At 40.8% G+C, this 27,848-nt stretch overlaps 1 protein-coding gene across 1 annotated transcript in view; it reads left to right on the forward strand.

Annotated features, from left to right (window-relative positions):
* LOC119238894 (T cell receptor alpha chain MC.7.G5-like) overlaps positions 1–27,848 on the forward strand; it is a 252,268-nt gene that overhangs the window by 36,497 nt on the left and 187,923 nt on the right. Inside the window, exon 4 of the mRNA XM_054689128.1 lies at positions 16,618–16,628. Coding sequence (XP_054545103.1) covers positions 16,618–16,628 — 11 coding nt within the window. The remainder of the gene's footprint in view (positions 1–16,617; positions 16,629–27,848) is intronic.

Genomic DNA, 27,848 nt, shown 5'->3' on the forward strand with positions numbered 1-27,848 from the left:
TTATTCGCTCGCAATAATACATTTTGAATCAAACATTCAATATAGTATTTGTGGTATGAAAAGTGTAGTATACCTGTTCTTTTTCTTTTTTTTTTTCTTTTTTTAAAGATTTATTTATTTGTTTGTTTATTTATACAAGCACTGGGTACAGTCAGAAGCGCAGGAGGATGAGAAAATTCACCAGAGCCAGAGCAGGGAGCAGAACAGACAAACTGATGAAACACACTGCTGAGGGGAGCAGTGGGCGTGGCAGGAGGGGTCTGTCGCACCATGTGGGACCCTTGCCCGGTGGCCAGGGATCGAACTGGTGCTGCAGAGGCTGTGGGAAGCTTCGCAGCCCAGCACTCAACCACTGCGCCACTAGGGGAGGCCCACCTGTTCTTTTTCAAGATAATATAAATACCAATATTCCACATTCTCTCAAATATAGGCTGACATTTTTTCTTTCACCTCCACATGGAGCTAAAATAGCAAAAAAAAAATGTGATATTTAAAAGATATAAGCTATTTAGTTGTCATTTTTCAAACTATAATTGATCAGCAGGAAATTGTGGGATCTGGCCAGGACCAATACTTTGGTAGGAGGTTTAGAAATAAAGATGCATTATGTCCTCTTGAGAAAAGACTTATGTCTCCTCAAAGGGTACAAAGTTGCAATTAAGTAAGGTGAATAAGTCTAGAGATGTAATGTGCAGACAGGATAATTAATAATATTGTAGTGAACACTGAAAACTTGCCAAGGGAGTAGATTTCAGCTGCATTCATCATGAAAAAATGGCAGCTATGTGAAGAGATGATATGGTAATTAGTCTGATTGTAGTAATCACTTGACTAGGAGTATGGATACTAAATCATCATTTTGTAGAATTTAAATATATACAGTTTTATTCAAATATATATAAATAAAAAGAAAAAAGGATAATTATTGAATATACCCAGAGGGATGTTTGACAGGTAAAAGAGAAGGTGCATTGCCCAGAACTCAATAACTGACAGTTTTTAATTAAAAAAGGGAAAAGACTTGCTGGTCTCCTGATATTATATTATGAATCAGATAATGAATTAATCACAAGTATTATGAAAACTATAAAGGAAACTTGCAGATAATTGTGAGTGTACAACAGAGTCATCAACCCAGCCTAAAGTTTGGGAGAGAAGTCTAGAAAAATATTCATGAGAACCTTTGGAAGAGAATTATGGGGGGGGGTATTTCAAGTACTGAGAAAAGGAAACCTGCCTGAAGTTCAGGGAGCCAGGGAGCCAGAGCAATGAGGGGTCAAATACTAGACCTTTCTAGGTCATTTTGAGAATTGCACCACTTATCCTGAAAATAATGAATGCTTTAAATAATGATTGTTTTAAAACACATGATGCTGAGACAACTGGATCACCACACACAAAAGACTGAATTTGCATTCCTACCTCACATACAAGAACTAACCTGAGGGGATCATAGACCTAAATGTAAGAGCCAAAACTTAGAAGGAAACACAGCAGTGAATTTTTATGATCTTGGGTTAGGCAGTGATTTCCTAGATGTGACACAAAAAGCACAAGCAATAACAGAGAGCATTGATATCTGACTTCAGCAAGAGTAAAAATCATTTATGCTTCACAGGACACCATCAACAAAATGAGAAGTCAATCTATTTGGGAAGGACACATTTGTGGAACACACACACACACACACACACGTGTTTGTGTATATGATAAGAACCTTGAATTCAGAACTTTTAAAATTTAATAATAAAAAGACAATTAAAAACAAGCAAAGGATTTGAATAGAAATTCCCCAAAGAAGATAAATGTCTAAGGAACACATGAAAAGATACTCATCATCAGTCACTAGACAAATACAAATTGAAAGCACAATGAGATTCCACTTCGCACCCCCTGAAATGCTATAGTTAAGACAGTAACAAGCGTTATCATGTTATATATGACAATAACAAGTCATATTCCAAAAGTGGGAAATGACTACAAGCTCAAAATAATCAACCATGTGATAAAATAAATTAAACCCGGAAACAATCATAGATAACAATCATAGAGGAGTGGAAACCAAATGAATAAAGTAATGTAGCAGCTACTCAAATAGCATCATTTTGTTCAACATTGTTTAGTCATCAAGTTGATGAGAGAAAAAACAATCCTGACTGACAATGAACAAAATGATGTTATTCAGATTTCATTAAACATCATTCCACCTAAAGCCACAGTTTCCAAGAACCTATCAAGGAAGTTAAGTGAGGATCATTAAGTGAGGATTTACTGTACTCTGACAAGACAGCAATATTTGCAACATATTTGCAGAGACATATACAAACTATAGCAAGTCCAAAGAGGAAAGACAAGGCTAGGAAAAGAGTCAGAAATAATAGGTGAAAAAACAGGAATGTCACATGGAGAAACAAGAGATATTCATAAGGAATACCTTTGGGAACAGAACTTTCTTTGGGTTTTCAGAAAAAATATGTGAAATGCAGAGCTCGGGCTCTGCTCGGTCTCCTTAACCAGGCATAGGAGACCTAGCATAGCTGGCTGAAGCCAAAGGATCACTGACGTTGTATTCTCCTCCTTAACCCAACTCCAGGGATGCCTAGTTAAATGATGTTCACTTTGGTTCTAAATTTTTTTACGTTTTTTGGGTCAGAGTATTTAGCATGTAACAGATGACTGCACATCATGCCACTAGGTGGCAATGTTGGTATTTTATTTAAAAGATCTCGGCTGGCTCAGTCAGGTAGCTCCATACATAGTACAAACGTGTGCATTTGGGCAGCCTGCCTCTGATGAGCTGGAAATCCCATTTGATTTGTAAAGTAAATGTAGAGAAGTTATAATAATAGGACTGCTTTGACCACCTAACATATATTTCCAACCGTACAAGAGAGACTGGTGTGAGCCTCAGCTGTGGAGATAATGGCAAAGACTTGGCAAGTTTTGTTGGCTCTTCTGTGGCTTCAGTTAGGCTGTAGATGGGGTCTGTGTATAAGGAACAGGCAGACTAAATGGATATGTTATTAAAATTCTGAGAAGGGAAAATAAGGGATTCCAAGTGGCTATTTTGGAATGCCTGCTGGAAAATGGGTAAAGGAAAGGAATTTGTTTCTACAAGATGTTGCACTAATGATCATATTCTGTATTCAACAATGTCTTTGAGAACAGGGGTGAGTGGTAAAAATGCAGTGGAGCAGAATCCTGGCACCTGAGTGCACCACAAGGAGAATTTGTCACAATCAGCTGCAGTTACTTCGCAGGAATGAACACCCTACACTGGTTGCAGCAGAGTCCCGGAGGACACATTGCCTCCTTGTTTATACTGAGCTTAGAGATGAAGAAGAAAGGAAGAGTGAGTGTCACAATAAACGCAGAGGAAAGACACAGTTCCCTGCACATCACAGACTCCCACCCCAGGGACTCCACCACCTACTTCTGTGTGGTGGAGACACAGTGCTCCCCTGACGTCTGAAGCCCGTACCCAAACTCTACAGCTGGGGTGTATCTCCTAATCCTTCTTGTCATTTCAGATTTGTCTGGGTCTCTCCTTGATGTAAATTTTCAAAGTTTTTACAGTGTGAGATTCTTCCCCTCTAGAATACCTCTAATCTAGGTCAAAAGCATCATCACCAAGTAGGTTAAGTAGAACAAACATGAGCTCTTACATTGGCAGTAAAAAAATACAGACTCTGAAGCTAAGTTACCAGGGTATAAAAATATTGGTTCTGTCACTTACTAACTGAACATCTTAGCCAAGTTACTTAATTTCTCTGTACCTCAGCTTCCCCTCAACTACAAAAAGGGAAACAGTATTAATCACAGTGTCCAGCTCCTGTTTGTGGGGATGACATGAGGTTAATACATGTAAAGTGCTTAAAGCTCCCCTCACATTTAGGTTATATAAATGGTAGCCACTGTTAGCTTAGGAATATAAATAACAATTACTAATAAATTTAGTTTCCAAAGTCTTTCCTAATAATGCCTACAGTCATCACCCTTTCTAAATTGTATTAGGAAAAATATAAAATGACTTAAGAAAACCGGGTAGAAGGAGGATCTGGTTTTGTTTGTGGTGTGGAAATGAAAGTTGGTAAAAGAGGGTCCTCAAGGAGCTCAGTGACTTGTTTGGGGAAATGAAATAAACAGTTTCTAGGTTTCTCACACAAAGATCCCTAATGGGATCTTGTATTTATGAAAATTCATGAAACAAAATACCAAACCCAGTCTAAATCACTGGCTCTCTACCTGTATATCATAGAAGATTCCTTACATTATTATTCTCTGCCCTACTAAAATTGTGTTGAAACATAAATATTATTGCCCCTGTTACTCAACAAAATTAATTGCACATATTAACTTTTAACTAAGTCATTTTCCTTCAAAATTAAGGTTTTTTTTTTTATCAGAGTATTACCCACACATATCTAAAAAGTCAATAGTGTTACAAAAGTCTGCTCCCCCAGCATCCTCAAAAGAATAATATCACAGCCAAACCCCCACTTTCCAATTCAACTTCATTTTAGCAATTTCTAAGTATGCTTATACCCTTCATTTGTCAGTATTAGACATTATCTATTTACTTCCTTTTGCTAGCACACCATTTCTCTCAGGCTTCCTAGCATAATCATATCACTATATGGAGTTACATTGACAGTATATAACCCCATATATACAATTATGATGATGTAAATATTGCTACTGTCCATAGAAAATGAGTACTTTTATGACTACATGTCTTTCTAGTACAAAATTTTTTAGTTAATAATTACCTCATTTTTTCATTTGCTCTATATCGATTACCTATTTTTTCTGAGTTCTTCAACAGAATTTTTAAAATATTTACTAATAATTTCCCCCAAGTGCTTCAAGCACATCCAGCAGATTATCAGTTTTTTTCTTTTTTCCCTGGAGAGTCCTTGTCCCTTGACCTCTTTATCTTTTGCACTGTGTGAACTTTGGGCCTAGGGCACAGAAGTTATTTTAACAATTTGTGTCATCACTCACTGTGTTGACAATATTGTACCTTGGGTCTCACGTATCTTTATTTCTTGACTTATCCCTTCTTTTTGCTAAAACACTCCCCAAAATCTCCATAATAAAGCATGTATGGGACTTTTTTTCAGTCAGTCATGTCTAAAAATATCTGTTGCATCATCAAAAAAAAAAAAACACTAATAACAGAAACAACACATGTTGGCAAGGGTATGGAGGAAAAGGAACCCTTCTACACTATTGATGGGAATATAGACTGGTCCAGACCCTATGAAAAACAGTATGAAGATTCCTCAAATTTTAAAAATAGATCTGCCATATAATCCAGCAATTCCATACCTAGGAATCTAACCAAAGAATGAGAAAACATTAATTCTAAGAGATATATACACTCCTGTGTTTACTGCAACATTATTTACAATAGCTATGTTATGCAGACAACATAAGTGCCCAAAATGTTAAAAAATGGATTTAAAGGATGTGGTATGTATACAATGGAATATTATTCGGCTATAAAAAAGATGAACTTTTGACATTTGTGATGTGGATGTGTAATGGATGACAGAACCCATTTAAAATAGGCAGGTTTGCGGGGTTTGGGCTGCCCCTCTCCTTGTCCTATAACAGATGAACCTGAAGAGTGTTATGCTAAATGAAATAAGTCAGAAAGGGAAAGATGATACCAGCTGATTTCACTCATGTGAAATATAGAGAAACAAAAGAAAGGAACTGACAAAATGATACCAAAGCAAATCCAACAAATCTGTGGAACTGAGGTTGCTAGAGAGGGAGAGTGAAGTGGGAACAAAGGGTGTAGTGTAGAGAGCCTAATAGTTTAGTATAAAGGACTATGGGTGCTTTGGTGGGAGGTGTGGTGACATACATCTGAGGAAGTAAGAACCTATTCTCCCTAATCATATACATCATTGTAAACCAAAGTGCCTCAATAAAAATATTTATTAAAAAAAAACATAATGGGATACCATCTCATACCTGTGAGAATATCTTACATCAAGAGACTACTAATCAAGAAGACTAGTAACAACAAGTGATGGTGAGGGATATAGAGGAAAAGGAACACTTATACTCTGCCAGCAGGTATATAAATTGGTGCGACAATTTTGGAAAATTTTATGGAAAGTCCTCAAAAAACTAAAAAGAGAACTACCATAGTTCCAGCAATCTGACTCTCAGGCATCTATCCAAAGAATATGAAATGATTAACTCAAAGAGTTGTATGTATCACAATATTTATTGCAACATTATTTATAATAGCTAAGTTATGGGAAAAACTCAAGTTCCAAGAAGGTGTGGTACATAAAGACAATGGATATTATTCAGCTATTTTAAAAAAGTCAAAAATATTGCCTTATGCAGGGAAGTGGAAGGAACTCAAAAGAATTGTGTGAAGTAAAATAAGTTAGGAGAAAGACAAATACCGGATGATTTCGTTGGGGAAAAAGGATGTCCTGAAGAACTCCACAAACACAGGTTTTATGGACTCCACCCCCACCCCAGACAAAAGAGATCCAAGACACTAAGAATTACAAATCCCAGAATGTCATCACAACCGAAGGGAGGATTGTTGGGAACTGAGGGTGGAGTTAAGCAGTCACACTTGCTATATAACCAGACATATGGGCCTTGGGTGTCCCTTGGTTTTGCGCTGCTTTTCAGTGTGCTATTGGGGTCCCAGCTCAGTGGAACTGGTAGGACACATTCACCAATTTATCTCTCTCTTTCTCCCTGAGTCATTCCTTTCTTCATTTAACTCTTTTTGTAAGTAAACCCATTAGTAAGCTTTTTGTGTATGTGCAGTTGAGTCTCATTATACGTCTATTTTAAGCCCAGGTGAGGACCCACAGTTAGGCAATTCATTTCACATTGGGGTTGCCCTGTAACAGTCAATTTCACCTACATGAGCAGTGTAAGGAAACAAAGCAGATGAAGGGACAAAAAAATTAAAAAGACCCAGTGAACTCTGACAACAGGACTGAGGTTTCCAGAGGGCGGGATGCAGGGTAGGAGCAAGAGTGGATGATAGCAAATCAATGGTGGTGGTTTGTTTTATTAAAATAGAACTTATTAAAATAGAATCTGTCTTTTCCCCAATATTCTAAAATGTCAAGTCAGTGAAGATGTGTGAGTAACCAGGTAGAAATTACTTCTAGGCTCCATGAATAAAATGGGCCTGAGACTCACAAGTGTCAAGAACAAATAACCTGGAGCCTTCTGAGGTTCACCCACAGTTATGTTCACAACATGAATGTCCAAATTCTTTGTCCTGAACAAGATCATTGGCTAGGGAAGTGGGTGAGCTCAACTTACTACTCTGAACTGCTCAGATTTGTGAGAAATTGATAAAATTACACTTGCTCATCAACAAGAGTCCTCTTCATTTGAAAGCCAAGAAAAGTGAAGCTGAACTGGGCCTCCCCAGTGGTGCAGCAGGTTGAGCACAGAGCTGCGAAGCTGTCTGCAGCCTCTGCAGTGCAGGTTCAATTCCTGGCTGGCCAGGAAGATTCTCACATGGCGAAGCAGACATCTCTCAACTTGCCCACTGCTCCCCTCAGCAGTGTATTTCAGTCAGTCTGCCTGTTCTGCTCCCCACTCTGTCTTGGTGAATCCTCTCACCCTCCCATGCCTCTGGCTTATACCCCAGCTCTAGTGTAAATAAAATAAATGTTTTTTTTTTTTTAAAAAAAAAGGGTATTTAAAAAAAAAAGTGAAGCTGAACTACGTTTCCTGAGTGGGAGTCGGGACATGCTCTTTTCCCTGACAATACTGAGTATATTAAGCATACTGTCTTATTCATTTGTTTATTTAATAAATGTTTATTGAGGAATTACTATGAGCCAAACACTTGTCCATACAGAAGTACATCGCAATGAACAAGATAAACAAAGTCCTTCCAACAATGAAGCTCATATCAGTAGGGTCTGGAGAGAGAAACCCATAAAAATACAAGCATAAACTCAAAACATTCCAAAATATTTATAGATCACCTACTACTTACCAGGTATGTTTTAAGTCCTTAGGTTATATCAGTTAATCTATCCTCATGGAATTAATATTTCAGTGAAAAAGGAACAAGGTAAACCAGTTATTATTAATGTTCACAGGAAAATGAAAGAGAATCAATGGAGCGTGAGAGTGGAGAATGGTGTCACTGAGTGGCCAGAGGGACACTTCGCTGAGATGGTGTCTGGGCTGAACACAAATGAAAAGAAAAAACTGGTCATGATAAGATATGGTGAGAAAGGGTTCTCGGCACTTAAAATAGGGGGGAAATAGTGTATTCCAAAACCTGGAATAAGATGAACAGAAACAAAGCATAGTGATTGAGCGAAAGTTGGGAAAAAATGATTCCTGTCAGTGTCATGTAGAGTCTTACAAAAACCACAGTGGGTTGGATTTGAGATTGATGTTAAGTATAATGAGAAGTTACAGGGACTTTATAAATAGTGCAGTGACATGATTTATCTTTTTACCAATATTACTTGGCTCCAATGCAGAAAGTAGATAAAGAAAGAAGAGAGGCAAAAAGGTAACAAGCCATAAGGAAAATGTTCAGTAAACTCTTGAAATAACTCATGACTGGTTTGGACTAGGGTAGAAATAATGGTAAAAGAAATATTCAAGTATGAGAGAGAGTTGACAATGAAATTAACAATATTTATTCATAGACTAAAGGGGGAGTGAGTGAGGAAAAGGAGCAGAACCAAGAATGACTTCTTGATATGTGGCTGAGCTACTGAATACATCTTGGTGTGAGTTTCTGGCATAGCCAAGACTGGAATAGGAACAGGTTTGAAAAGAAATCAAGATCTATGTTTTTGCCTTGCTGGTTTTCTGATACCTACTAGAAATCCAAGTAAAGATGTCCTTGAGGCAGTTAGATAAATAAGTTTGGAGCTTAATGGAGAGGTCAGAGATATAGATAAAAGTTCAGGAGTTGTTGACATGCAGGTGGTGTTTAAGGCCAAGGAGCACAGTAAGACAGATTTCAAGAGAAAATTGAGTTAGTGAAGAGATGAGCACTTGGGTCAATCTGTTACTGGGCAGGGAGAGGGGCACCCCAGACCCCACAAACCTGCCTACTCTAAATGGGTTCTGCCATCCGCCGTGTCAACACAAAACATATGAGACTTTCATGGGAAGGAACTTTAATACAATTGGTAAACAACACAGGAAAGGCAAAGAATTTAGTTTCCAAATCAAGCACCCAAAGTTACCCATCCCCTCGTGGGTAAAAGTCCACCCAAGCAGGATTGGCCCAGAGCAAGGCCCCAAAGCCTGCCCCAAGTCTAAACCATCTTCCAGTGGAGACCCACAGAAAAGCATCAGAAACAACCAGACAAGTCTGAAAGGAAGAGAGCAAAATCAAAATCAAGACAAAAACCGCCATTGCCACCTCCCCATGGGTCTCTCACCCACATCTGTGTCACCCCGTCCATGACCAAAAGGCAAGTATAATTTCTTCATGTGTCTCTTGGCTCCATGTGCCTCCTCCAGGTCTTCTTCTGGCTCCATCCTGCTTCCTTCCTTCCTCAAGTCTCCTCTGCAGCTTCTTCTCTCTCTATTCATCTCCACCCTCCTTTTTGGGTGGGGCAGGAAACCTGGACCCTCCCCCTTTCCTGGGGACCACCCTGTTACAATCCCCCTTTTAATTTTTATTCCACCATATCTATGGTGGCACAGATCTCAGCGTGTAGTCCTTAAGAGACAGCTGAAAGAACAAAAGCAACAGTTAACTTTTAAGCAAAAGGAGTCATCTCTTGTCAGCCACCAAGCAGGCAATTCTTGGGTTTCCTGGAACAGAACCTGAGAAAGCAAAGCAAAGTATCAGCAGTTAACTTTCAATTAAAAGGAGTCATCTCCTAGGCCTCCCCTGGTGGTGCAGCGGTTGAGTGCTGGGTTGCGAAGCTGCCCGCAGCCTCTGCAGCGCCGGTTTGATCCCCGGCAGCCGGCAAGGGTCCCACGTGGCGCGCAGACCTCTCCTGCCGCCTGCTGCTCCCCTCAGCAGTGTATTTCGTCAGTCTGGCTGTTCTGTTCCCTGCTTTGGCTCTGGTGAATCCTCTCACCCTCCCACGCTTCTGACTGTACCCAGTGCTTGTATAAATAAATAAACAAATCTTTAAAAAATAATAAAATAAAAGGAGTCATCTCCTTACTTCTGTTAGCCACTCTGGGACAGAAGCTGAAAGAGCAGATTCAACATCAAAGCACAGATTACTAGGGAGGGACAACAACACAGGTCTGAAAACCTGGTCCGGTTACATGATACACCATCAAGAGTGCTTTCCACGGCAGACCTTCCTCAGTAGGAAGCAGAAACTTAGAATCTTATCTTACACCAGCAATTAAATCCAGAATTCAAATGGCAAACATGCCCAAAACAAATTGTGTAGACAAAATTCACAGCAGCAAATCGTTTCAGACTCAGACAAAATCTTCTTAATTTTTCTGATCCAGACTTTGCAAAAATTCAAGTTATCTCCAAGAACCCATCAAGGCTACCAGCAATTACCAGTTACTGCTTAAGGCTACTCTTTCCTTAACACCCAGGCAAACATTTGCTAATTTAAACAGTTGGCTTGCAAAACCCCTCAGGCAGAGGTCAGGAAGCAGTGGAAGACAAAGCAACAGATCACTGAAGAATCATTATTGCCTTTAGAAATGGTAATGAGACAGCAGAGATCACAGAAGAAAAAAGTTCCCAAGTCCTAGCAACATGAACCTCTGGGTTTTAAAAGAGCCTGCCACGTGGCCTCAGACACCATCTTTGACCTGGCCAAAAGGCCCAACATACTACCTAATCTTTTGAGTAAAACTGTTGCACAGAACAATTTCCACAAAATCAAATGTCTTAGCAAGTGACTACAAACAAACTACACACAGACACACAGAATCTTCACAAAGCCCAAGCCAGTTTTTCAATAGCAAATCTACATAAGAAACAAACACACTAGAGAAGCCAAAAATCACATTTGCGCTTATGGTAGCCTGTGCCATAGGGAAGCCCAATTTCCCAGTGGGGCTGACTAACCATGAATGGCTCTGTCCTAAATCACATTGGGTGCCAAATCTGTTATAGGGCAGGGAGAGGGGCACCCCAGACCATGCAAACCTGCCTGCTCTAAATGGGTTCTGCCATCCCCCGCATCAACACAAAACATATGAGACTTTAATGGGAAGGAACTGTTAGGGGGAAAAGGATGTCCTAAAGCTAATTCCATACAGGCTTTGTGGACTCCACCCCCACCCCAGGCCAAAGCCAAAGACACTGGGAACTCCAAATCCCATCACCACCAAAGGGAAGGTGGCTGGGACCTGAGGGTGGGGTTAAGCAGCCAAGTGAGTATAAAGACAGACACGTGGGCTTTGAGGTGGTCCCCCATTTTGGCTGCCCACCAGCTAGCAGCGTCCGGCCAGCTCTGAGAGTGACTTTGGGTTTCCAGTTCGGCGGATCGGGTAGTATTAGGGAGAAATGATGTTCTGAGTTAATCCCATACAGGTTTTGTGGACTCCACTCCCAGTCCAGACTAAAGCCATCAAGACATTGGGAAAGACAAATCCCATCACCACCAAAGGGAAGGTAGCTGGGACCTGAGGGTGGAGTTAAGCAGCCAGGTTGGGTATAAAAACCAAACACGTGGGCCTTGGGGGGCTCGCTGTCGCTGGCCTCCTGGCTTTACGGCTCCTGGCTGGTGGCCAGCTCTCAGAGCGCCATTTTGGGATTCCTGATCGGCAGATCGGGTAGGATGCATTTAAAACTTTGTCTCCCACTTTTCTCCCTGAGCTGTACATTTCCTCATTTCCCCTTCCCTTGTAAATAAACCTTTTATTAACCTTTCGCGTGTGCCTGCAGTAGAGCATTGATAAGTCCTTTTAAGCACGTGGGTGAGGACCCACAGTCAGGCACCCCGTTTTGTATCAGGGCTGCTCTACAACAGTAGGACACATCAAAGACTTTATTTCCCTATTTTCTCCCTGAGTTGTACATTTTCCTTATTTCCTTTTCCCTTGTAAATAAACCTTTTATTAACCTTTTGTGTGTGTCTGTAGTGGAGTATTAATAAGTCCATTTTAAGCGCGCGGGTGAGGACCCACAGCCAGGAACCCGTTCAATATTGGGGGTGTCCTATAACAGAACTTTAATACAATTGGTAAACAATACAGGAAAGGCAAGGAATCTAGTTTCCAAATCAAGCACCCAAAGTTACCCATCCCCTCGTGGGTAAAAGTCCACCCAAGCAGGATTGGCCCAGAGCAAGGCCCCAAAGCATCTAAAGCATTTTCCAGTGGGGACCCACAGAAAAGCATCAGAAACAAACAGACAAGTCTGAAAGGAAAAGAGCAAAATCAAAATCAAGATAAAAACCGCCATTGTCACCTCCCCACCGGTCTCTCACCGGCATCTGTGTCACCCATCCACGACAAAAAGGCAGGTGTAGTTTCTTCACATGTCTCTTGGCTCCATGTGCCTCCTCCAGGTCTCCTGGCTCCATCTTGCTTCCTTCCTTCCTCAAGTCTCCTCTGCATCTTCTTCTCTCTCTGCTCAGTTCCACCCTCCTTTCTGGGTGGGGCAGGAAACCTGGACCCTCCCCCTTTCCTGGGGACCACCCTGTTACAATTCCAACATGAAGAAGCTGGGCAGAGAAATTATGGAAGGGGACAAAGAGGACTGAGCAGTGACCACAAACCAGGAGAAGACCAAAAGTCCAAGAGAGGAGAATGCATAGCTCAGAGAGGGCACTGGTCTGCTAAGAGGTTGAATAAGAGGACAGCAGAGAGGTGACCTATGGATTTGTAGCAACGAGGTTCTAGTGTATTTGACAAGAGCAGTTTCAGGGGGTGGGGGAATGCAAAATGAATTGAATTTTTTGAGGAACTAAGGGGAAGTAAAGAAATAGATGCAGGAAAAATAAATAGTTCATTTGAGAAGTTTTGTTAGGAAACAGAACAGAGAAATAAAACAAGATCTGAAAAAGAACCAGCATTAAGGAAACATGTACTTTTCTGTTGGTTGCTTTGTCTTTTAAGCATAGTTAACAGAGTACATTCTCTGAAGAGAGGGTTATTTTAATGGGCTACTTTGTTGTTACTATTGAAAGTAACTCACATCTAATATATAAAGCTATAGATTTTCAGGATTAAATAACTAAATAAATGCAAATGATTCACTTGTAAAAATGTGACCTCTGGGGCATTGCCTCACATTCTTACTTAAAATTTAAATGAATTTTTCTGCATTAGCCTTGAGGTTTGAGTAACTCAGGTTTAAATTTTTTGAGTTGAATTATCATATGTCCTGGTTACATTCCTTATTAAGGCAATACCTAAATTCCTCTTTTAGGGTAACAAATGTATGAAAAGCTAAGTGATGAGAGTGGAAAGACTAATACTGTGTCAGCCAAAGTGAAGCTCTGAGGGCAAAGAAGACATTTTCAATCATTTTCCAATAAATCTCATGACAGTCCTCTCTCTTTCTAAATAAATTCAAGGTAGCACTTCAGAATTACATTTACCCTGTTTGAAATCACTGCATTTGGGAGGAACGATCTATTAAGGAATCATGAACTGAGCAAGACAGCTAGCCCCTTGTCTGTCATGTGGGGAAATAAGAATTCTGGAATCCCAGGACTCGACCAGCAGTCCCTCCCCATTGCACTCTGGAAGGCACCTTTCGTATTTTATTCAGTGTGATGGCAATCTCTAGAATTTCGCAATACAAAGTCAGAGTCAGCCAGACACTGTTTACCCTAAAACATAACCCACCAGCCCCCAAAAAGACCTTTAAAAATCCATGGTATTTGGTGCACACTCACCAGTTTCAGCTTCTATTTTCCTTCCCACTAACTTCTGTCCAGATTTGGATTCATCACTATTAAATCAGATACTCACTTTTAAAAAATGTGTTCTTTCACATTTGTGATCATTTGAAGTTAGTTTGAATACATGTGTATATGAGATTCAGTAATATTTCATGACAACCAAATTCCCACTCTATTCTGACAAAAAGAAATGTTCTGACCAGGAAATAGATTTTATGAACAAACTGTCTATTTTCTCACTCTCCTAGAGTCATAATTTATTCTTCGACAGAAATATCAGGATAGGGCCACCCTGGTGGTGCAGGCAATTGAGCGCAGCGCTATGAAGCTGTCCACAGCCTCTGCAGTGCGGGTTCCATCCTGGCCGACCAGAGAGATACCCACATACTATGGCAGACCTCTCCTGTCTCGCCTGCTGCTCCCCTCAGCAGTGTATTTCAGTCAGTCTGCCTGTTCTGTTCCCCGCTCTGTCTCTAGTGAATCCTCTCACCCTCCCACATATCTGGCCTGTACCCTGGTTCTTGTATGTGTGAATAAATAAATCTTTTTTTAAAAAAAGAAAGATCAGGATATAAATATTCACTCACAAAATTGTCTTACTATTATAAAGTTTAGGAATATTGCTTCTTCAAAGTTACAGAATGAATAGCCTGAGCCTTACATTGATCTGTGAGTCGTGTCAGAGGCTTCATGTGTGTCATACGCACACCAGTTTGTGACATGGAGGAAAATTCTAGATGATTCCTAACAACTTCTCCCAGTCTGACATGTCTCCTAGATTTGGTTCACACACTGACAAATAAGTCAGTAAGCATGAGACCAAGAACTCTGTGGTCACTGAGACTTGGAATGAAACACAAAGCACAGTTTGACGAGCAATGTTTTTCATTTAGGTGAAGAAGATTGCTGAGTTTGTGAATGCATACAGACAGCATGTTTAGATAAAAGTTAAAATTTCAAAAAGTTATTTGCTCAAGAACTAAAGTTAAGAGACAAGAAAAAAACAATGAACACATGTTGAAACTCCATTTGTTCAGACTATACTTCAGATAAATGAGTCCTGTCAGGCAGTAAATAAAAGCCTCTTCCAAAGAAGTTCAAGGTCTTGGAAAAAAGTCACAGGAAACTACTTCACACAGTAGCCTAGAAATCACAGACCTTCTCTGCTACTAAGGAAGTATGTATGTATACATATATACATATAAACACACACATACTATATATACACATACATATATATACATACATATATATACACATACTTATATTCTTAGTTACATGACTCTCTTTTCTTTATGAAGACCTTATCAACCCAGCTGATCTGTTCCTGAGGGAATATATAGAGCAGTCAGGGAGGAAAAATGTAGTCAGTTGAGATTAGGAGAATCCACTGGGAGACCCTCCCATCCAGCAGGACTGGGAACTGTATGACTCAAGGTGCCCCTGATTGACCACAGTTGCTCTGGATTCAATCATGAGTGCATGAAGCCTTCTTATCACAAGGGATTGATGGCTGGAGGAATTAGAGGTTAAAGCTGACGGCTACACAATTCCATTCACAGGTACATGCTCGTCCCTGGAATGAGGGTGGTTGCTAAGCTCTAACGGGTCTCACATGCCACTCAGAGAGGCCATATGGTTTCTAGATGTCATGTTATTTTTTCATTTCCAGGAACTGTTTCAGAGATCTATGGTATTCTGCCCCAGAAACACTAGTTTTCCACTCCCTTTTCAAACTTGCCAAGCTTTTTGAATCTGAACATTCTCTGCTCCCTTCTCTAGTGTAAAAGAGAGGAAGGACTCATCTCCTAAGCCCCATTTCCATGCAGAGGACATACATTCATCCATCATTCATCAGATGTGTTTTCATTTCATTTGTTTAAATCTTCTGTCATTTCAACTATCAATAAAATGTTTAAATCTCTTCAGTGAGGTCTTAAAGTAATAAATAGCACATGAATTTCTGCTGATGAAGAGGCAGTTTTAGAGTGATTTGTTCAGACACAAGCAGTAAAGACACAATTCTGACCCTGAGATCAAGCTCCTTAGACTTTAACTAGGGAAAAGACACAAAAAAAGATCCTCTAAATAAGCAGGAGACTTTCGAACTAGGATCCCAGTAGCTATGAGTGCATCAGTGGTGGCCACCAGGAATCCATCAAAGGTCTATTACCAACTACCACCACATACAATAATTTTTTCTCTCTTTCCTCTTTCTATTTCATCTCTCTTTCCTTCTCTTCTATATTGTCTATGTCATTTTTACTCTTCTTTGGAGTAAGGATTCCTAATCTTTGGACTTTTCCTCTTATCCCTACAACCCTATTTGTTCTTATTGCTGAGAATTCTATTTTACTTTAATGAGCAACTATCATTAATGGTTTCCAGAAAGGATTCAACTGTCATCTCCACACTGACAGTTTCACACACTGTGAATCCTGCTGTCCAGGGGGGAAATATTTGTAACAACTCTATTTCCTAGCTCCCTTGTAGCTACACTGCAGACCTGAGGCTTTACTTGAGAGATGAGCCACATAATAACAGTCTATGCAGAGACATCCCTTTTGAGGGGGACAGGGGAGACAGACAAGTAGGATCTAGGGTTGGCAGCAATAACAGTTTCTGGATTCGACCAGGAGCAGTAACTTCCTGGCTGGAGCTGTTTGGCTAAGCATTCTGTGACTGATGGCAAAGGGCACATCCTGTGCAGGGTATCATCACCACAGTCCAGTGGTCCTGTGACTGGTATGGGCACAGTTGAATGGTGGTTCTTCAGTTCTCCTAGAAGTCAGGCCCAGAGTCTGTTTTTCCAGACTGCTAGTGATTGTGTGAATCACCTGATGGTTCCCCAAAGCCTTAATTTTAGGCACAAGGAAGTTTAATAATTGGCCCTAGTTAAGGTACTCCCAAGATTTGAATTCCAACCATCTGACTTCATAGCCCATATGGCTTCTCAGAAAGCAATCATTTATGTTCCCTCTGCTCTTACAAAAGCATGTTAGTAAACTGGCTATCTAAATCCCCAGCCCTAATCTTTTTTGTGACAAAGTAACATTTTTATATGAACAGATGTATGTTTCAATTCTGATAATCCCTTTTGCCCTCCAATCCTTCTCATATGATGCAAGAAGTCCTGACTATTTATACTGGAAGAGTACAAGAAAATCATGACCACAAAAGAAAACAAGAATATATAAATTATTTGCTTTCAAACTTCACAATAAAATTTGGAAATTCTCTGAAAACAATAAAATGTAAGTAAAGGATTTTGAGTTTGGGCGATGACTTTAGAGTATAAAAGAACAATCTATGCCTTAAAAATATTTCTGAGAATATGGGATGGTACAAAGACCAATTATATGACCCTAGATGTAATGCAAATTTTACTTTGTCTGTGGGAATTCCAAGGGGCACTAGACACAAAAGCAAGAAGATTAGTGAAGATCTTTATGCCTACCTCAAACTCCCTCGCACTAAAGTGGTGGGAAAGGACAATAATGGAGCCACAAAGAGTTTAGTAGGAATTTAAGAGTAGGAGACCAATGACTGACAGAAAGTCTGAACAAGTTTTTGCCAGGGCAGAAAGAGCATCTAAGTTGTATCAGTGGGTACAACAGAATGGGGCTGACCTGGGTGGAGTTAGAGTAGATGAATTTCCACATGCACAGAAAAAAAGCATAAGAATGCAAAGCGCCCAAGTGAATCTGAAAGGGGGATGGGGAGTCTCAATTTTATGATGAAAAGGACAAAGAACATACAGATCAACAACGAGAAGCCTACAGGGACTCAGACACCAGACCCAAGGAGGGCACCCCATCAGGTGCCAGCACGGGCCAGGTGTCCCCAAACTAGACACCTTTCAAACCTCTAGAACTCAGATGTCAACCCAAGGAGTGAGAGGGAAAAAACTAAACTCTGGAGAAAATACTGAATTGACTTAAAAATTCATGATTTCATCCTATATTTGCTTAAAGTCCATCTTCTGATACCAGGCAAAATGGTTACTAAAGTTAGAAATTAAGTTGTTATAGAAAATAAAGAGTTGTCCTGTTTTGTCCAGCTGAGTAAATTGCCAAGTGTTTGCTCACAACATCTCTGTTCAGCAGACCAGTGATACTCAAGGTCTTTGCTGCTCCTGCACAATGACAAATGACCTTCGCAGAATACGAGCCCCCAGGGTATGTGCTGTTTCTAAGACCAGGAAAGAAACACTGCAACTGAGAACCACTAACCTGGATGCTCATTAAAAAAAAAAAAAAATAGCTTGGGTTAGTATGGAATTTGCTGTAACCCTGAAAAATGGGAATTTGTTACTAGAAGCACTGGAGGAAGACATATTCCCGTTAAGAGAGCCTGCAGACAGGGTGTTAGGATGAAGGCAGCAATTGGTAAACAGGCACATAAACAAACACTGAGAACAGTAAACACATAAGATAATTCATTTGAACACTTTTATATGCAATATGTATAGGATTTAAAATAACATTTCCAAGCTAAACTGAAAACATTACTATGTAAATGCCACAACTAAGTCAAATGAAAGAGTAAATACCAGCCTTGCAAATTGGTCTCCCTTAAGGGCACTTGGAGGCTAGGATTGCAGGCTGCTCTCCCAAGAATTGTCCTCCTGTCCATCAATCTTTCCTGTTTTGACAGCAAACCCATTGACCGGCATATGTTTTGGAATTTCTGAACAATTGACTTTCAAAGCCTAACAAACGTTCATTCTCCACCTTCTTAGAAACCTCATAGGAGCTACTGTGGCAATAAAAAATATCATAAATCTAACCCAAAAACTGCATCACTTCAAAGAGGCTGGCTGCCCCCTCCCCACTTCCCTCTCCACATTGTTTGCACACATCTGTGTGGGTGCTCTTGTAGAATAGGCCACTATGCCAGCAGGAGGTCATCAATCAGCAGGTGTCACCCAGCACAGGTACAGAGTGGCTTAATGGAAAAATGGAGTCTTTTTTTATTGCTTATTGTCACCCACTAAAATATAAGTTGCTTGTTGATCTCATCACACTGAGTTATGTCTGGGTGAAGGGTTGAAAAGGCCCAGTCTGCACATTTTTTTAAAGTTTTGAAATAATGGCTTAGTGAACAAATGTAGACTTTGTTCCAGAAGCGCTTTGTGGAAATCCATTTTTACAAGGTTCAAATATCCTTAGTTTAGCCCTGATTAAAAGCCAAAGTTAAAACTAAAAGCCATTTTTTCATTTTCAAAAGACATTTGACAGAAATTTTAGGAAATGATTGACGTGAGGACTTTTGAGACTGAAAACACTGGGTTAACAATAAGCTTTTGTTTAGTGAAACAAATTATAGGCATAGGACAGAGATAAAAAGCACATGCTCCAGGTTCAGACTGTCTATATTCAGAGCCTGCATGTTGGAGCTCTGTGACCTTGAACAAGTTAAACCACTTCTCCACACTTCAGTCTTTTTGAAAAATTGGGATCATAAATAATAGCTACCTCATAGGATTGACAGTGCCTGCCACATAAGTGTTCAATTAGTGCTAGTTATTACCTGCATATCAGTAGATAAGAGCAGCAGTCAAGGAATAGTTACCTGCCAGTGCCTATAAAATGTAAGCTAAATCTATTTTTTGTATCTTATATGGATAATAAAATTTTCTACTTATGTCTGTTCATTAAAAAGAACAAAGAGCTTTCCTAAAATATTGAAAATATTATTCTAATGGTTCCAAGAACCGTTAAATAGGGACATTTGTTGCAGAAACCTCACTTCTTAGATGTTTGTAGAGAACACTGATTATTGTCATTGGAAGCTGTGCTTACCATAGGAGGCTGTTCTGACTCACCAACCTTGTGATTAGTAAGTAGCTAAATGTAGTGTGCTGATTTAGCCTAATTTATTTGATCAATAAAAAAACTGTGCAGATTCTCCTAAATTGGGGAACAGTGCTAAAGCATTCTAAAGGCATTCTTCATTGTAAAACTAAATTTAAAAAAAAGATGATTCTAAAAGATTTATTTTAAATCACAATGCAATACCTCTATTTGAAATGACAACCAAATCTAATCTGACAGCATTCAGCTTACTTTCAGATTTATTCATTGTTTTCTCAACTTCAACAGCACTTGAAAACCTATAAAGGAAGGAGGGAGTATCCTTTTTCTTCTTCAATAGTTACATGAAGATGCTTTTTAAAAGTCTTTCATATTTAGGGCCTCCCTGGTGGCGCAAGGGGTTAAGCACCGCATTACGAAGCAATCCGCACCTTCTGCAGCATGAGTTCGATCCCCGGCCAGCCAGGAAGCAACCTCTCCTGACTCGCCTGCTGCTCCCCTCAGCAGTGCATTTCAGTCAGGCTGGCTGTTCTGTACCCCACTCTGTCTCTGGTGAAACCTCTCACCCCCTGCATCTTTGGCCTGTACCCCAGCTTTTGTATGCATAAATAAATCAATCTTAAAAAAAAAGTCTTTCCTATTTGTCATATCTTCAACAAGTAACTCTTACAGTATTCTGAAAGTATGATAGCAATGATGAATAAAAATCAACATTGTTCCCTTCTTATCTTTAATTGTGTGGGACAATGCAACATGTCCTTTTCCTAAACTCTCTGACCCCACCTGAAGGAGACATGGAGGATGTGCCTGTGAATTAAGGGATGAAGAACTAAGGAAGGCCCAGGACCCCTTGCTTCCTATGGCCTGCAGTCCTAAGTAGTTTGGGGGGCAAAAAAGAAAAGGGGGAAGGACAGTGAATTCAGAGAGAGGGTGGTGCCCTGTCCTTCTCACACCCACCCTAGTTTGGTATTAGCTCCTAACTGACTCTTATACACCCTGATAAAAGGTGTCCAGAAGAGCTCATCAGATACCCCCAAAGCCATCTCCAGAGAAGACACATGGTCCCCCAACACGGAACTCAAATGGGCACCAGCATGTGAGAACTGTGAGATAGGTTCTGGTTACAAACCAGAGACTGAGATTAACATTGATGTTCAGATAACTCCATTCCAGAATCTTTCTCTATGATGGATCACACACACACACACCCCTCCAACTTTTAACCCTGGGTCAGCCCTCAGTAAGGGATGTTCTGCCTAAGTCCCATCTACTGGTGGGTGGGTCTCAACTATTTTAAATATGGGAACCTCTTTTTTAAAGCCCAAGAGTTTGTAGATAGTAATACATTTTCAATATCCATGATTGAAAATACAGTAACATTTAAAAATAAATTTATTTTCATTTTTACTAATTGAATATTTTCACCCTGAAAGAAATGTGTGTATTGAAACTTATCATAGTGCCCGGCACAGTGAAAACACTCAGTAAAGGTTAGCTGTAATTCCCTCTGTTGTTGATGTTTACTCAAAATATAGGAAATGCCTGTTGCACATGTGGATTCTGTGTCCTTATAGTTACTCAATAACTCATAGCTATACCAGACTCCAGACTTTTAATAGCGTAACTTCACCTGAGTCATATTTCACTATCAGCAGCATCTAGTGCTATGTCTTGCTTATAGATGATTTCCGATGGAATAATTGAATATACTTCCCTAAAATGTCATGAAAAAATGAGTTATCTTAGTTTTGTTGCTTAGCATTTTTCAACTTCTCCAGTGTTTTTTATGTATAAATTTCTTTTTTAAAAAAACAAAAGCAAAGAAAATTTATCTTAGTTACTCATGAAAGGTTAGAAAAGCTTCTAGAAAAGGAGTTGGTGGGACAGACATTGTTTTCAATATGCCCCAAGCATCATTTTACCTGAGGAGCCAACGTATTCTCTGGTTACCATAGAAAACAAAGTAACTTGACCCTATATGGTTTCTAGAATAATCTAACTTTTGTCTTTTTAAAGACCTGTTTATATCCTAAAAAAAAATTGAGCAATTTATAAATAAATAAGAAAATGTAACACCTTGATAGAAAAGTAGGCAAAGGCCACAAAAAGGAAATTCACACCCAAAAAATGGCTAATAAACATGAAAATATAAACTTGACCCCACAAATAATTAGTAAAATATAAAATCAAATAACAAAGATTTAGTATATTTGTGTAACAAATTGATAGTTTTTTGAGAATATAAAAGAATAGTAAAAAACAGTCTCACACACTGATGGTTAATGTGAAAAGTAGTAAAACTTCTTAGAAACTAATTCATCAATATTTACTAAAACCTTTCAGAAGATTACTTCACTTGGAGCAAGATTACTAGCTCTTGAATGCTCATCAGCTGAAGGCATTAGGCAAAACAGTGGAATATCCACATGCGGTAAATTACAAAACTTGGTACAGCATCCTGTGCCTCCCTGAATCCATCCCCTTTGCAACTTGACAGCTCCTTCATGAAGAGAGAGGCTCTATTTTGCCACCCCTTGAATCTGGGCTAGCTTAGTGAATTGCTTTGTCCTTTGGAGTGTGGTAGAAGTGAGAGTATGCAAGTTCTGGGCCTACACCTTATGAGACCTTGCAATCTTCCACCTGTTCTCTGAGACCTCCGCTTTTACTCTGTGGGTAAGCTCAGGCTGAACTCCTGAAGGGTTAGAGACTACATGGACCATAACCAAGTCAGGACAGTCCCAGCTGAGGCTCTGGACATGTGAACCAGCCCAGCCACGACCTGCAGCTGACCACAGTAGGCTTCAGATGTGTGAGGGAGTCTATCCAAGATCAGATGAGAAATAACTAGTCGAGTTTCACTTAAATTGCTGACCCAGCAGTAGCAATTAATCTAGAATATCATGATTATTATGCAGCTATTAGAAAAAATATATTAGAAATATGTGCATTGGCCTGGAAAGATGTTTATGATATAATGGAGAAGGGAAGTTGGAAAATACTGTTTATGGTAAGATTCAATTTTCTACAACAGCAAAACAAGCAATAGCAACAAAAGCCAGAGAAAGCCTATAAGAACCATGCGTGGACACGCACCACAGACGACCTCAGCATTGGGGCTTGACAGCACAGGGAGGAGGACGGGGTCAGAGCGGAGGGGCGAGGGGATTGACTTTCTTCCTTTCCTATAATACTCTATATTACATGAGGGTAACAGCCAGCATGAATTGTTATTACAATTTAAAGGTATAGCTTTTTTAAAAAAGTTACGATGACCACAATATAAGAAGTTTTGGGAGTGCTTTGGATCACCTAAAAACTTCTGACTGAAGACACCAAGGCCGGTTGGTGGAGAGAACATGTACTTTGCATTCTGAACTTGCTACCATGTACTTTGCATTCATGAACTTGCCGTTGGGGTGGGGGGGTAGCATGTCAAGGCAGGGGCCAAGAAAAAAAGAAAAAAGGGTTATATACTTATCCCATTTATTCTATTCCCTTGAATGTTATTCATAGGAAATACTCTCAAATCATAAATGCACATAAATATTATATAGAAGTGTTTCTTTGCACACTTTTTATTAGGTCACAAAGTGGGAAAAAACATAAATGTCTACCAGTAGTAGAATGGTTAAATAAATCATGGCAATTTCTATACAAATGCAGCCATTAAAACCATACTAATGATCTGGAAATACTCTTACTGCTAAAGGGGAAAATGCAATAAATAAAACTGATTGTACTACATTGTTACAATTTTGTAAATGTACATATACAAAGCTAATATACTAAGTTGTTAGCAAAGTTATCTCAGCATGGTTGATTTAAGAGGTGTTTTTTATTTTCTTCCTCATATTTTCTCCATGTTTTTCCACTATATAGAATGAACATGCAATCCTTTAAAATCAGAATAAAAAGCACACTAAAAATATTTTTGAAGCATCCTGGGAGAGGGAGACAAGGGACAGAACTGAGAAATCAGCTAGGAAATATAAGAAAATCCACATTTCCTTACCTCCTCATGGATACAGAATTAAAAATTGTCAAACAAGAGACATTTTATCGGAGGTATGAAACTATATGGATGATAGGAGAGAATATTTATATAGACTGGGAACAATCCAGCAGAGACAGAAATTGATCATGCAGAGGAGAGAACCCTTGAGTTGGCCAAGGTGATGGACTGAGGACATAAGAGGAAGGCTTGACCTTCAGATGATCAGGGATGGTTCACCCACTAAGCAGAAGGAAAGGCAGAGAACAATGCTACAGAAGCAGTAAGGTTGGCAGATTGGGAGTGAGAGGTCAAAGGGCTCGGATTGCCTCTGTTTTCTTAGTGGAATGAGAAGCAAGACTTAACTTAGCAGGAAGAAGGAAGAAAGGAGATGTGACCATCTCCTTGCTGCCTGCTTCTTCACCTCCATCTGCAATGCAGTGAAAAATCCCCATATTCAAGAAACATTTTTGAAGCATTCTTTACAGTTATCTATCCATCTCCCCCCAAAAAAATGTGGGAAACAGTATTGTAGGACAAGACTCCCGGTCTCACAGAACTTACAATTTTTATTGATGAAATAAAATGCATATACATGGTGAAATAAAATACATAAGGAAATAATTCAGGAGAGAAAATGGTTTTCCATCAAGAAACTTATTAAAGAAAAGTGAACCATTCATGTTCCCAATAACAGTGCCTAAGACAGTGGACATACTCCTATTGTCTATAGATACCTTCTGGAAAGCCTGTATGGGAGAACATTTATCTGGCCTGAAGGAGAGTTAGGTGGGTAGAGAATTAAGTCAGAGCAGGTGAAGGCTCAGAGCCAGGGAGCAGGTGGTTAAATGAGAGATTGTGGAGTGAGACCCAAATCTAGAAACAGGTTGTGGCCCTAAGTCAACCTGTACAAAAGGAGACAGCCACTCCTCAGGAGCCTCCTGCACAGAGACCCTGCTAGAAAGCAGGCTTCCAGAGTGTGGGCAGAGCCTGTGCTCGGACCGTCTGACAACACAGTGAGGGGCCTGATCCCTGATTCTTCTCATGTGTGTTTCTTCTGCCTGGGGCCTTCTGTCTCTAACCAGCATCCTGACCCTTCGACCACCCACCCTATCCAGTCCTCTGAATGCACACACACCCCTTACTCATCACCACCCACCAGGTCATAACTTAGCTCACCCTTTTTCTGGGAAACCTTTTCTGGCAGACATCTTCTAACAGGACTCTAGCAGCCACAGCGGGGCTGAGCTGTGCCAGCTCGGTGGCCGTGTTTCTCTTCTCTCTCCAGCACTCTGCACATAGACAGTGCCCACTCTGCGTGCTTGTCAAATCAGTGCATCTCAGTTCTCATTCTTCCTACAACACAGTCAAGCCTTGGTCTGCAGAATGTGGAGCTGTCATTTTAGAAACAGGCCTGCAGGTGCAAAGCAAGGAGACAAAGTCAACAGGCAGGGCTGTCAGCACATCCCCAGAATCCACCTTTCCTCAGCTGGTCCAGTAGAGCCAGATGGCTCCAGGGACTCAGCACATGACCTGTGAAAATGCAAGGCAGATGGGACACCCTCACCTTTCAAGGATGATGCCCAGTCTCTCTTCAGTTCAGACCATGATGGCATTGTTTTTGCTAGTCAGGCCCCAACCTGGACATCACTTCTCGGGCTCTGCAGCCTTGGGGATGGAGGGAGGTTATATCTGTCCAGGGGAGTGAAGCCATTATAGTGAACAATTAAATTTCCTAAAACTAGGTCTGACCTTTCCCCTCAGCTATTGAGAGGTGATCTCTCCTTTCCTGCTCACTGGAGCGTCTTTGCCTGAGGACTTGGGCCTCTGTCGGTCTAACCATGTGGCTTATATTGGGAGAACACACCGTGTAAATTTTGATCCCCAAAGAACCAGAGACTAAGGCATTAACCAGAACCTCTGGGAAGGGCAGGAAGCTAAAGGTCACCACCTGAGCAATTTGAGTGACCAAATTCCTGACTCTAAAGGCTCAGGTGAGTTTCCCTAGTTAGAGTACTCTGCGTATTGTCACACATCATGGCGAGGAGGAGGCACCAGGTCTCCAGGGAAAGGATGACCCAAACTTACACATTTAGAGCCTTCCCAGATGTCACCCTCCCAAGTCTCTCCCTTTGACTGGTTCTGATCCATATCCTTTTTATAACCAAAGTAATCCAAGTATATGACGCTTCTGAATTATCAAGCCTGAGATCTGGGACTGCCTGAATTTGTAGCCAGCCAGACAGAAGTCAGAGTGTCCTAGGGACCCCTGAACTAGGGAGTGCCCTGAAGCAAAGGCAGTGCTGCAGATCCCAGTGCTGCAGAGTGTGGCTTAACTCCAAGTACTGGGAACTAGAATTCAGTGCAGGGTTATTTAAAGAGAAGCGCGGAAAATGGAATCAATGTACTTAACACCTAGAGGTTCTGACCATCCCCTAGAAGCCCACAGGAGACGCCCTCTGTTCTCGCCTCTTCCCCAGGGTTTCCAGCAAGACTCAGGAGACCATCACTTCCAACAGCAGTGCCTGTGCAGGAGAGAGGAGCTGTGTTCTCTTCTCCTCTGAAAGAGCCCGATCTGTATTATTGATTAATATTTGAATGTTACAAATAGCTTCCCAGTGGGGAAAGATTTATGTCACTCTTCCGTGTAATTAGAATGATGATTCAACAAATGGATGCTGTTCCGTGAACTTCCAAGAAGAGACCAAATTTATCAGCCTCATTAGCTCACAATTACAACCAGGGATCCATGTCACTGTGTGCTCAGAGAGGGCACGGGGAGCAAGTGATGGCAAGAGACCAATCACAACCCCAGGAGCCAGCAAAAAAGCACCCAGGCTGAAGAAGCCAAGGGTGGACACACACACACACACACACACAGAGAGAGAGAGAGAGAGAGAGAGAGAGAGAGAGATGCTGGGAAATGAGAACAGTGAGTCTGGTTATCCTCTGAGGTCTGGGAAGGAAATTGCTGATTATTTTTGGAAACACATTCCCATCCCCAGGTTCAGAGAACAGAGAAAGTAATGGTGCCCAGACTCAGTCTCAGAAGCATTCTCCTCCCTGAATCTACTACCTGAGGTAATTGGGTAGCAGATGAAAATAGCATTTTCTCAAAACAAAGCAAATCATTTTAAAAATGTTCTGCTCTATCTCCCGGCGGAACTTGGAAGCCGAGTCAGCGTCTCTCTCCGTGCACACTGGGCGCTTGTCTCAGATGAAGCCTTTCTGACTTTATCCCCTCCTCCTCCATGCCACGCAGTAAGGAGACCAGGACAGACAGCTGGTTCGCTGCAGCCCCCAGGCCCTCACACAGGCACGCTGTCCTGCGCAGTAAGAACTGTCTCTCCAGAGCCACCCCCGGATTCCGCTCCAGACAATGCTTTCCCTGAAAACACACTGCCCTCTGCAACTATCCTACTCTTGCTCAGGTCATTCCATTTGCCTCAAAGATCCTTTCCACTTTTTAGCGTTGCAATCCTACCCACGATGCACACCTACCTGAAGGCAAGGTTCTCCCCCCTCGCCAACTCTACAACCTTGTAGCAATCACGTTATTTCAGATTTATGGATAGATCGCAGGCTTTGTGTTAGATGGCAAAGATACAGGCTAAGAAAAAAGCACAGCAACACGGGTCCTTATATTCTAACGGGAGAGAAAGGATAAACAGATACATAAACAATATATATGCAAATTGGAATGAGTGTTGTGAAAGCGATAAACAGGAGGCTGAGGCTGAAGAGTGCAATTTAAATAGAGCAGTCAGGAATGCCTTTCCCTGCAGAAAAGCCAGGGGCCAGAGAAGTCAGAAATGAACTTTGCTCTGCTTAGAAACACAAAACCAGTGAAGGGAGATTCCACCCAGCACAGGCGGAGCGACACATCAGTCACGTGGCCAGACAAGGTGACCTTGCATACCTTGCTGAAGCTGCGCCACAGGGGATGTCCTTTGGATTTGCACAAATCCACCACACCTCCCTTTTCTCTATGTCTGAGATAAGATAGTATGCTTTTGTACCAGACCTGTCTAAGAGAGTTGTGTTCTCAGCAGAGTACAATACCATTAGTTGATTTTCATGAACACCAAGGGTCTCTTTGCACTGGTACTCTGGAGAGCTGTGTTAACTGACCAGAGGTCAACGCACATGTGAGCAGATGTCTGGTTAACAAATGAACCTCTTGTAACCAGCCAGGTGCTAAATTTCAGTTTA

The sequence above is a fragment of the Talpa occidentalis genome, unplaced genomic scaffold (genome assembly GCF_014898055.3).
Source record: "Talpa occidentalis isolate TD23 unplaced genomic scaffold, MPIMG_talOcc4v2.1 talOcc4.11, whole genome shotgun sequence".
Taxonomy (NCBI): Eukaryota; Metazoa; Chordata; class Mammalia; order Eulipotyphla; family Talpidae; genus Talpa; species Talpa occidentalis.